Genomic DNA, 12,085 nt, shown 5'->3' on the forward strand with positions numbered 1-12,085 from the left:
CTTGATTGGGTTTCAATTGGGTTAGCTCACTTGAATGCTATCTGCTTAACCCACAGCTGGCCTGTCTGCTCCATGCAGGCATTGAACCTAAATCAGTCACTTAGTGCTATCAAATGGAACAATGGTGGAGTGGAGAGAGCACTCAAGCTAGGGCTAGAAGCCAGGCTAGCACCATAACGCAACACAACAGAGCAGAACAGAGTAGTGTCGAGCAGACAGGCCCCTCTAATGCTCTTTCCCTTTTTGTGTCTTGGCGGTGATGCGTCCTGAGAGCCATGGTGCATTGCATGAAATGGCATCACCCAAACCGAACACACAAACACCTTTTCAAGCTTTTGTCTAGTCTTGTCAACTGGATTTCACGTGCTAATTAGCGTAGGATGGTGGCATGGCTAACATAAAGAAAAATCTATTTTCATGCAAGCCAAAAAACATACAAACAGGGGGATTTAAGCAGGTGTGTTAGCCAAAGTGACTTGGGAGGCTGCATACATGGTGTTTCTATCACCCCTGTACAGTTTGGGTTATGAAACCCTTGAGTTGGGCCTTCACAGGGTAATAGCCGGACTTCCTGTGGCTAGCACAGCGGGAAAGATGTCAGTTCTCTCCATATTCGTGACTTTAAATGGTTGTGATTTGTACTGTATCGTCCTACAAGAGCCACACAATGTAGGAAACGAACCTGGGAGTTTCTGCACACACTTGTATTTCCTTAAAAAAGCAGCAATTCAACATACACACACTATCCAAACAGACTGATTGCTGCCTAGCAGAGGTGCTGATTACTTAAAGGACTCAGGTAATCAGTTTCCTCCAGTGTGGGCAGAGGCCAAGCTGGAGGCAAGGCGCAGTTCAGGCGTTTTCACTAATGAGCGTCTTAATTAGCGTTCAAGAGATGCATCCTTGCGTCCTTACCTCCCCCTTACATGCACACACACACGTTTTTTAAATGTTCTTCGCTAGTCTTTCTGCACTCGTGACTCTTTGACGTTTTGACAATGAGGTCCTTTCTCCTCTGGTTTGCCGTTTATGCAACGTCTCCAATTACGAGTGCGGTAATGGCTCCCACTGTTTTCTCGGTGAAGTGCCTAGAGTTGTGTTTGGCTAACCGTTTATAAGTGCGGGTTGACAGCGATACAACACCAAATTAAACCTCTCCTTCAGCTTGACCCTGCCACTCACGGCCTGCTGAATGAGTTTACCTTTTTCCCTTTTTCTGTATTTTTAAACCAATCATAATTACGCAGCCAATTAGGAGGTCACCTTGAATTTAAGAAACTACTTGGAAAAACTTCCTCCTTGTCATTACTCCAAGTGTGTGTGAGTGGGTCCATTAGCTTTTACCTGGTATGAGTCTTGGGTGTTGGATAACTTTTGCATTATGGCTTACATTTCTCCCTATAGCAGATGGACGTACAGACTGTTTGCAGGTTTTTACTAACGCCATTGGTGCTTTAACGTGACCATGGTATGTGTTATGACTCAGAGTTAAAAAGACAGCATGGGGGGGTCAAAATTAGGTCATTTGGTGTTCAAATTAGCCTAAAATGTACGTTAAGTTAGGGATAGTACTTCCTTATTTCTTAACTATATTGTATGTTGCACTGTTGGAGGAGCCTGGAACTGAGATATTTAAGTCCAACAACTACGATTGACCTTTTTTGCCTTTCAGAATAAAGCCTTTAAATCTTTGGATATTTGAATCTTGAATAGTTTTATACATGTGACTCAATAGGCGCTTTTGCACCGGAGTACTTTTCCTAGTATAGTTCCGAAAATGTGCGTTCACACCAAAAAAATCCGGAACTAGAACTTAATTCATGAGAACTTGTTCTCCCATGAAAGTACCTGCTCTCTAGCAGGGACTGAAAAGGTGGTGAAAAGTTCCCATTTCTGATTGGCTGGGCGGATTGCAAACCACGCCCCGTAAAACTCCCAAAGGGTTTTGTGAAGCCGCCATTTTATTTACTCGCATTAAGATTATTAGCATTAGCCCTGCGCACCAACGGAGAGAGACTAACTTATGGCAACACAAAATAAAACGTGGGAGCGGTGGAGATGAGGAGATGTCGGCGTTCTGGCGATTTACTCGGAAGGCTTCAGTAGAAGCTGCTGGGGACTTCCGGCCGGGGACTTCGGGTGGCAGTATACGCCGTGAAGTTGTTTGCGGCCTGCCAGTAAACCCAAAGCAGAAGAAGAAGTGATGTCAGCGGCTTCATTTGCCTAATCCTCCCTCAGGATCGTGTGAACGCGATCTGCTCTTTAATTCATCAGAACTAAAGAGTTCTGATGAACTAAGTTCTCATGAACTAAGTACGGCAAAGTACTTGGTGTGAAAGCGCCTTTTGCTAGTAATTATCACATCCCAGAACAGGACATAAGGGCCTCACTTTGCCCGGAAGTCTGAAGCAGGAACACAGGATTTATGTCAAACAACAGTTCGATATTTTCATTCATTTAATGTTGTTGCATTGGGATAAACAAAGTTGCCTTTAAGTTGAAATAATGTATAAGATCCAGCCTAATGCATGATCAACACACATTAAAGCTTCACCCGCAGACACTATCAGAGGGGGAAAGAGCTTCCATGATCTTCACACATGGATGACTCCGAGTTACATGACCTATATAACACGTTACACGCTCCGCTTGCTCCCCGTGTCTCACCCTAATACAGAAGGGCAGCGCATTACAGGTGTGTAAGCCCCCAATACACACACACAGACACACAAAGAGTCATAAACAAGCCTGCCACCAGGATTATACATATGTATGCATGATCACAAACACAACCTGTCTCTTTACCTGCCACAGATCAGGCCCCACAGGACTCTCTAGGAATCAGCGGCTGATGCACCAGTGGAGCTTATCTGGTGTACGCAGTTGTATGTAAATAAAATGAGCAACTCAGTGGGTTGAAGCCAGTTATAATATACGGTACATTGATTACAAACTCTAATCCTAAACCTTATTTTTATGCAGGATCTTAGAGTTTTTCATTATCATCAATTTATCATAATGTATTTTAATGTCTTTGCTTGATTAGGTTACAGTTTACGACTATATCTGGACAGCAGAGGACCCCTTGGCAGGCTCAGCAGTCCCTAATGACCCCCCAAGGGAGGGTGAACCCCCACCAGAGGGGGAGACCAGCACCCATGTGGCAGTCTACACTCTGTACCTGAGTGGGCAGAAACAGAGATACAGACACTTCCTCCGTCAACCGGACGGGGCTATCGTTGAGGTGAGATATCAACATCAAGTTTTTCCTATTTAAAAAAACCTGTGGGACACAAGTTGTCTTTCAGGATATCCAGGGCTAATTCTACTTGCTATTATTGCCAATGAGATTACGTACGACAGGCTTTTCAGTATGAAGGGTACTATGAGAAATACACTCGATACAACAATTGTCCATAAATACAGAGAAGACATCCTTACATCATGGATTTAAAACTGTCGGAATCTGTTGTCGTGATAAACAAGAGATTATTTAAATGTTCAAGATATTAATAATAATAATAATAATGGATTACATTTTTTAATTAGAGCGCTTTTACAGGTGCTCAAAGCGCTTTACAATGACATATTACACATATTAGACATGTAAATGCCAATATTGTGGACATTACCCACAGGAGCAAATGCGTCTTGCCCAAGGACACAACGGCCTGACGCCAAGGCGGGTTTCGAACTGGAGTTCACCAACGCCCCTTGATCTGATGATCAACACTCTAACCACTGCGCCAAAACCGCCCCCATATTAAGTCCAGCAAAGATCTATTTTAACTAAAGTTTGCAATGAAAGAGAACATGGACATAGAGAGGGTGAGGAAGACTTTCTCTGCAATCGAGAGTAAAAAAGGGTAAGGACAGAATTGGATGCAGAAACTAGGTCCTTATTCTTTTTTCTTCTTGCGTTATCCACATTTTCAATGATTTATTCTCTTCAAATAGTAAATGACAGGATGTGCCCTGAGAATCAAATCAAGACTTAGTTTACTGTGTATCTATAAACGCTGCTCAGGACAACCGAGTCAACACAACTCACCTTTTTCTATTCTGCCCGTTTCATCGTTTTACAATCTCTAATAATGACAATTCAGCATCTCAATCTATTTAAAACTGTTGATGACGTATTTTGTAGATAGCAGAATACGCACACATTGACAGGCATCGTACCCATTGCAACTTATATTTAGCTCTCCGTCCTTCAACAGGCAGGTCAGACACAGACTGATTCCCAGATTGCTGCCTAATTAAAAGCAGTGTTTGTGACTCCTGCTACAGCGGCAGGAAGTCGTTCCTTTCCTCAATCATTTTGTCAGTCGCCCAAGAGCAACCTGGATCATCCCGACCAAATTAATATTTTGAAGTTTGAATGTCAGAGGAGTGAGGAAGGAGGGGGTTTTGTGCGCTAACAATTAGCTCTGAGGCTCTTTCGCGTTCTAATGGTTCTCCGTCATAATTTGAGTGATGGTGAGCTTATGTGAGTAAACACACAGCATGGTATATTTATTACTGGTGTCGTCGCACTGTGTGTGTGTGTGTGTGTGTGTGTGTGTGCGTGTGCGTGTGCGTGTGCGTGTGCGTGTGCGTGTGCGTGCGCATGCGCGTGCGTGTGTGTGCGTGCGCGTGCGTGTGTGTGCCCCTCTAGACCTGTGCATAGCAGATGAGACATCTGGGTGGATTGTTCAGAGCCAAACAGCACACACTATTCGACTCTGATACAGATGCACAGATCATCACTTCCTGTGTGAAAAACTGTTATTTTTCTAGACAAAAACATACAGATACAGATGACGACACATATGTACTACACTCAAAAACAAACACAAACAACACATTAGCTTACTGAGAGTAAAGTATGTCATACATCATATATATATATATATATAAAATACTATTGTTTGATTATTCTTTGGTATACAATACTAAGTCACGTTTTCAGAATTGTTTTGACATACTAGACTATGTTTTTAAAATAAATGTAAATACTATACTAGGCTTTTTTTATTTTTCGACACACAATACTAAGTCATTTTTGTAATTTATGTTTCTACATTATTTTTTCTAAATATCTTCGACATCATAAATACTACTTTGCAATTCTTTCTACTGTGCTGACTCCATTCTTTAAACTGTGAAGGGAGTTTCATCGAGGCCATCTTAAGTGAAAGATAGGTGTAAATGTCCTTGGAAAACACGTGCACACACACACACACAATCTTTCTGTTGCTCTTTTCTCACACACTGTGTCTCTTGGGTGTTGCTGTCTGTTCCTTGCAACTTAACAGGCAGGGACCTCCAGTAGCAGAGACGCCGGTGGCACCCTCTTTCACCCGCTGGTAGAGGGGAGCGATAACACCGACGCGCAGCATCGCCGAGAGAGCACTATGCCATTCCCCTTCCCCTCTCAGCGCGGACCCCCACTTTACATATTCAAAACTAATCCTCCCCTGAATATATAGACTGGTTTTATGTACAGTATAGAGCAAGATCCGGGAACCACCAAAGGGCATCCCCACCACTCGGAAGAACACTTGAGCTGATTTTATTAGCGCTTTATATAATTCTGGCAGCGATACACACACTGAGACAGGGCGCTGTGTACAAACTGGCCTTCAGATGTAAGGTGACAGCTCCTCAGAGAGAAATAAGAGCCGCGCAGGCACTTCTGCAAAAAATTAAATAGATAGAAAATAAAGAATGAAATAGATGAAGGCTCCACGATGGTGACCACAGTAATGCAGAGGAGTCCCATCTGTTCTTAGATTTATGACATTTTAAAGCAATGTTATGGGTCTTTCTGCATGGGCTTATTACTTTATTCACTTATCTGAACAGTGGCATGGTTTATGGTGATGCGGTTATGTAGCATGAATCCTGTTTGAGCAATAAAAAATATAATGTCATTAGTTTTACTCTAAGCAAAATACTGAGGTGTTTTGACATTTCCACACAGGTTTTATTATAAGCTTATCATTGTTTCGACATCTTAATTTAGAACACACTATGCACTAGGATTTTATTATTTGTATTACACTGACACTTAGGGTGATAATGAGAAAAACCTGAACTCCCTCTCAGAAGAATAATCATCTTTTTAAGTCTGTTTCCATTTACTGAGGAAATATTGACTGATCACTCATTTCCCTTTAAGAGCAGTGTTTTCTCAGGCAGCGTCCTGGACACCAATGCCCCGAAGGACCCGCTCCTCCCTTAGACTAACATGACCAAAGCTCCAGGGGCCAGTATTTCCATAATACCCACACAATTAAATCCAAAATAGGTCTAAACGAACACCTTAAGAACAAGTCCTGGAAGAAGTGCCCTGAGCTATAGACACTGTGTGCATGTAACATAACCGCGAGGTGTGTCCTGTTTGATTTGGAGGGTGAGAAATGGAGCAGGAGTCATGAGAAACGAAACATTTCCGATGTTTATTCAGCCATTATTGAAGTTGTTATCTTCCCATGTTGGCACGAACAAAGAGGCAGGATTACATTCTGAGTTGTGGGTTCGCAGTAAAACATAAAATGAAGTCTTTATTGACTTGCATATTGTATTCTGTTTAAAGAAGTTAATATTAATGATCCATCATATGCTCTCATCAAGCGCGTCGCCCAGGGCCGCTGTTCCTAATGGTGGCCATGTTGAAGGAATCTTCTCGCTGATTCACAACAATAGAAAAAAGTTAAAGGCGCGCTCCCATCAGTGTGCTCCAATAAAACACATTAAAGGTAAAGTGAGGTGTAGCTTCTCAAACACTCATTACCTATAAACAGATGTTCCCCAGCTGCCAACTCGCACAATGCACTGCTGACAACAACTGTTAGGGCCGGGATTATGCAGGGAAATGCATCTATATAACCTAGGACCTTCAGAGAGGGCCTCATAACCACTCTGTCTGAGGAAACAAGATGGCTGATGAAGAAATTAATGCAGACAAAGTCATTATCTTCCCTCCTAAAACCACAGTGGGTTTATGTCCCCCTGTGTCGCTTTTTCTCCGGGGCTAGCATTTAAGTGTCGATGGACTTATAAAAAGATAGGACAAGCCAACTGTGCCCCTTTTGTCTCCTCTCCTCCATATGGGAGGCAGCAGCATATGCACGAACTGGCTCAGCTTCTGTAAAACTTCCATTAAAGATGCACAACTAAAGCTCTGCCAGCTTGAATATTACCTCTCTCCGCAAATTATTTATGGCTCGGAAAAAACGCTGATGATGAGCATCTCCAGCGACTTGTATAAATAAAAACACTTTTCTCGGCAATTTCAGCTTTTTTCTCTCCCTCTCCGGGGCGGGCCGTGCTCCACCATTTGTAGAAAGACAAAAGGTATGCAGTTGATTCACATAGTCGGGTTTTAACTGTATCACATTTAATTATCAGCAGGGAGGACTGCTGTGTTACGTGTGCTTTGTGTAATCAGCAGAGGACATCCCCTTGTAGTCGGGAGATTTTTATAATTACAAAGCTGATACATCTGATGATAATAAGGACAGGCGAGGATCAGAGAAGATGAGGAATAGGGACACCTCATGATGATAATATGCCATCAAATCTCCCATTAAAGCACCCTTTGTCTCGCCTCTGCATGACTCAGCCCACATGACTCTTCCTCGGACCAATATTGACCTAATTTACAATGCAGAGAATATGAAGAAATTAAGGAGGAGAAAAAAACACCTTACAGAAACATGAATTGACAAATGGCATCAACTCTCCCTCGTCCCCTGTTTTATAATTACTCTGCCGCACGTTTGATTGCCGCTGAGGACCCACGCTTCATTTGCCGTGAGGTCATCGGCAGCCCTCAGAAATATGAATACGATTTACACAGGAAAGGAAGTGTGTGTGCTATCTGTCCTGCACACATATGAGAGACACAGAGAAAGAGAAGGGGGGGGATGTCCTTGGCTCCATACTGTATGTTGCATGAGGAGATTAATGCCTCCCTGGCAGCCATATCTGCTTAGCAGGAGGACTTCTCCAAAGTACACCGCATGTAATTATCTGGCAAGTTTATTCTAGTTCCAGATAAAGAAAGCACTCGGTGGCACATTTTTTCAACTTTGCTCAATTGCTGTGTAATTTGCAACTTTTGAGATGTGCCAGCCTACCTTTTTTTTTTCATGCTGTATGAAATATAGAGCTGAAGGTGTGAGGAAAGAATGTGACATCATTTTATCACATTACCGATCGTTATTTATGCACCACAATATCATTTGTTCCTATATTTATAGAAGAGATATATCAAGTTTACAGACACATTTACGATCCATCGTTTTATCATGGCTTATACCGGTGAGATTTAAGTTGTATTTCATATCCCTGTACATAAGTAGGCCAAGCTGGAGTTGTGAGAGCCGTTTCCCCTCTGGGACTGGAGGGAGTGTGTCATACAAAGTCTCCATTTCTGCTTCTCCTCCAAGTTCAGAGGTAGAGTCTGTGCGTGACAACACTCCTCTCAGGCCTCCAGGAGCATTTCCGTTCTCCTGCCAATCTCACTGACTGTCACCCAACCTGTATTTGGTGCATGTGGCCCCCGGAAACAGCTGTTCATTTATTGTTGCTCCCGCATTAAGGTGATTGGTGACATGGAAGGGATGGACAATGCAACGCTGATGGTGCCCAGCCAGGGATCGACCAATCAGAGAGAGGACAAGGAAGGTGCCTCACACCAGCTTCGAAAACGGAAGAAGCCATTTGGGCGTAAGTGCATTTGGGTACAATCAGTAATCCTCCTCACTTCATCTCACACGTGACCCTTGTTTACCTTTCGATCCTAGCGGCTGTTTGTTTAGCAGCATTTGCTCAGTTTTGTCGGCTCTCGCTCCCTCAGGGTTCCACCGCGTCGAGCCCGTAGGAGGAAGCGGGTGTGGCTCCAGTTTCGCACTGCAAGACCTCCGGCAATGATATCCAAGCAAAGGATAAGATAGATGGCCGCTAAACGACTGAGTTATCTTATCAACCGTCTGTTTGACTTGAACTCTGTCCTCCTTGTTGAATTCAAATATTAAAAACGGAATATTTCTCACTGAGCAGCTCAACTAACGCTGTATTGCTGCCATCATCTGGAAAATGTGGTATCAAATATCTGATTACTTTTCAAAAGCTACAGTGTATACAATTGTGCAGCACTTTCTCACTTTCTCATGTGTTATAGAGTTGAAATGTGAATTATGGGAGTTTGACTCATCAGAAAAACTGAATTGTAAAAGCATACCTCTGCAAGTAAGTACAAAACAATAAATAGAATGCGAACTACTTGAAAGCTAATAAAGATAGTTCAGAAACAGTACAATGTAAGGTGTTGAGCCCTGCCTAAAAAATGAAGATTCTATAAAGTCACTAATCAGAACCCGAGTGATAAAATATCAATATTGGCTTCACATTAAGCGGGATAATATTCAGGCCAGCTTGATTTGTATTGAATATGTGCCTGCTAGCCGGTGCTCAGTGTAATGAAGTGGCTCACAAATCAGGCCATAATGGCTGCCTACTTACACATATTGCTTAATTAAAGGTTGTGAGCTTATTAGCATGTGTCTCTGGCACAGGGCGCGGGAGATGGGAGACGGGACTGATGTCGTCCAGGGCCGGGCTTTAAAGGTTTTATAGATAGCTGACCTATCATACTAAAGCCATAGCCCCCCTCCTAAAATCGGATCTTAATAACCTGTCATTTTCATTGATGATGATGTTCCTTTATAGGCGGCCATTACGGATCAACTCCTGGGTCTTTTTAGATGGCGGTAGAGGGGCCATTCGTGCTCGCCATTATCAGGTACACACCTTACTTTGGCCTTGAAGTTGCTCTTCAAACCATCACAGTCGTGGCCTGGGGGGATGTGGACACACACACACACACACACACACACACACACACACACACACACACACACACACACACACACACACACACACACACACACACACACACACACACACACACACACACACACACACACACACACACACACACACACACACACACACACACACACACACACACACACACACACACACACACCCCTGTTTCAGATCCTAACAGCTCTGTGGGCCCACATGTCTGCAAAACAGGAAGAGAAAAATGGCAAAACATGTGATCAGAAATCAGAATCAGAACTAGATGTATTGCCAAGAAGGTTTACACACACAAAATGTGCCTTGGTGTATACAGTATGGTGCACACTCTAAACACAGTAACATAAGATAAGTTGTAATAAAAAGGACCAAACTATTCTAATAACTATTTAAAAAAATACTCTTATAACATTGAAATACAGAGCAATATTTACATGACAAACAGTATAACGTGACAAATACTGGGAATAATATCAGTATTGTTGTGAAAAGTGGAAAGCAGGGCAGTATTGGGATGACATTTTATTTTAAGTCCATGTGGGATTTTAAATGTTGGCATAATTCTACATTGTGTATCTCCACTGTTTGCACAGATAATGACATTTTCTTTAATTTGGTGTATTTCTTTAGCGTTGGCAGGATGTGAGCCCCTCGCGCTGCTCTGTGTCCTTCTGTCTGCCTTTGACAGTAGCCAGAACCTATAGAGCTAATGCGCTCCAATTAGAGATCACTCCATTAACAGTGACAGTGCTACACCCCCCAATTCAATCAGCCCCCTAATGAACATTAAGCAGAGACGCTGCCTCAAAGATGACAGGAAGCTCTTCTCTCGCTCCATTTGTCCTACTTTACCACCTTTTCTCCCACTATGTATTTCTCTATGTACGTATTTCCTTCGTAGCAACAAGACGGAGGCCTCAGAAGCAGAGTCGATGCGTCTAAAAAGCATAAATATTGCTGTTTTGATATCTGAACACCTTTATATAAAGCTATTATCTTTGATGAATGTTTTTCCCCCTTGCTTTGTCTCTGTTCTATGTTTTCTGAGAGTAACACCAACTTTTCAGTTCTTCATCATCAAAACAATGCCCTCTGCAATATTTTCAAACTGGAGGCAGAAGGGGGGAGTAAAGGTATTTCAACGGTTCAAATATTTGATTGTTAATGACAAACACCATTTCACCGCGATTTAAATTTCAAATTGATCCCTGGGAGCAATTATTTCTGGGGGAGAGAAACACGCCGCTAGGTCTGGGCTCCACATATTTGCTGATTTAAGTTAAAAGAAAAGCTTTTTGCAGAGCTATCATAAGGGAGCCACAACTTTTTGAAGTAAGTGCCTGCATCTGCTTAGAGCCAGCCCGACCTGGGGATGTTGCTGGAGAGTGAGAGAAGAGAGGGGGGGAAATAAAACATAAAAAGAAAAAAATAACACTTTGTCTAATTCTATATTTATGTAGCTCTCAGCTTGAGGTGTTCACATAAAACAGTTTGTATTCAGAAGTGCTGCGGTGATGGTTCCGCTGCGAGGAGATCGGCGACTCTTCTGGCGCAGTTGGCGGGGGCAACGCAGCCTGATTCATTTGAATTAAAGTTACCAACTATATAAAAGGGATTCAAATTCTCACTTTCACTGCTTTGTTTTTTCCCCCTGATTGTTTTTCTGAAAGGAAACCACTAACGCTTTTCTTTTGATCAAGAACATTCACTGTCTTTGCATACGTTTCTATTCACCCAACTTTCATTTAAGGCACCTCTTTGTTTGATGTTGAAATGTAATTCTGTCTTGTAAGGAGTGGAAGAGCGTCCTCTGATGCGTTAATGATCAGAGAAATCCTACAGACTAACATCAATCAAAGACGTCTGATGACATGCAGCTATAATGTGTGTTCCCTAGACTTCTATTAATATCATTATTTTCTTGAAGCATATCATCTTACTATTAAACTTTTATATTCAACCTCTGTCTTTGCAACTATTTAATAATGTAACAAAATAATAATGTATGTTTTGGTAGTTTAAACTTTGCAATGTACATTAATGTATATTTTACATCTCTTTTTAATATTACTTGTTTTATTTTAATCATATATACAAAGACAACTCACTAAAATTAGCTAATTTGTACATTAATGTTCTCTTAGACATACAGTATAATGTGTTTATTATATACCTATTTGAGACCAATATTGTGTCTGATAATGACTATATT

At 42.1% G+C, this 12,085-nt stretch overlaps 1 protein-coding gene across 1 annotated transcript in view; it reads left to right on the forward strand.

Annotated features, from left to right (window-relative positions):
• Positions 1–9,018, forward strand: part of ofcc1 (orofacial cleft 1 candidate 1) — a 71,324-nt gene extending 62,306 nt beyond the window's left edge. The window contains exons 21-23 of the mRNA XM_034109155.1: positions 3,047–3,244; positions 8,592–8,718; positions 8,849–9,018. Coding sequence (XP_033965046.1) covers positions 3,047–3,244; positions 8,592–8,718; positions 8,849–8,922 — 399 coding nt within the window. The 3' untranslated portion in view covers positions 8,923–9,018. The remainder of the gene's footprint in view (positions 1–3,046; positions 3,245–8,591; positions 8,719–8,848) is intronic.
• Positions 9,019–12,085: the final 3,067 nt, after the last annotated feature.

This window comes from Pseudochaenichthys georgianus, chromosome 20, assembly GCF_902827115.2.
Source record: "Pseudochaenichthys georgianus chromosome 20, fPseGeo1.2, whole genome shotgun sequence".
NCBI lineage: Eukaryota > Metazoa > Chordata > Actinopteri > Perciformes > Channichthyidae > Pseudochaenichthys > Pseudochaenichthys georgianus.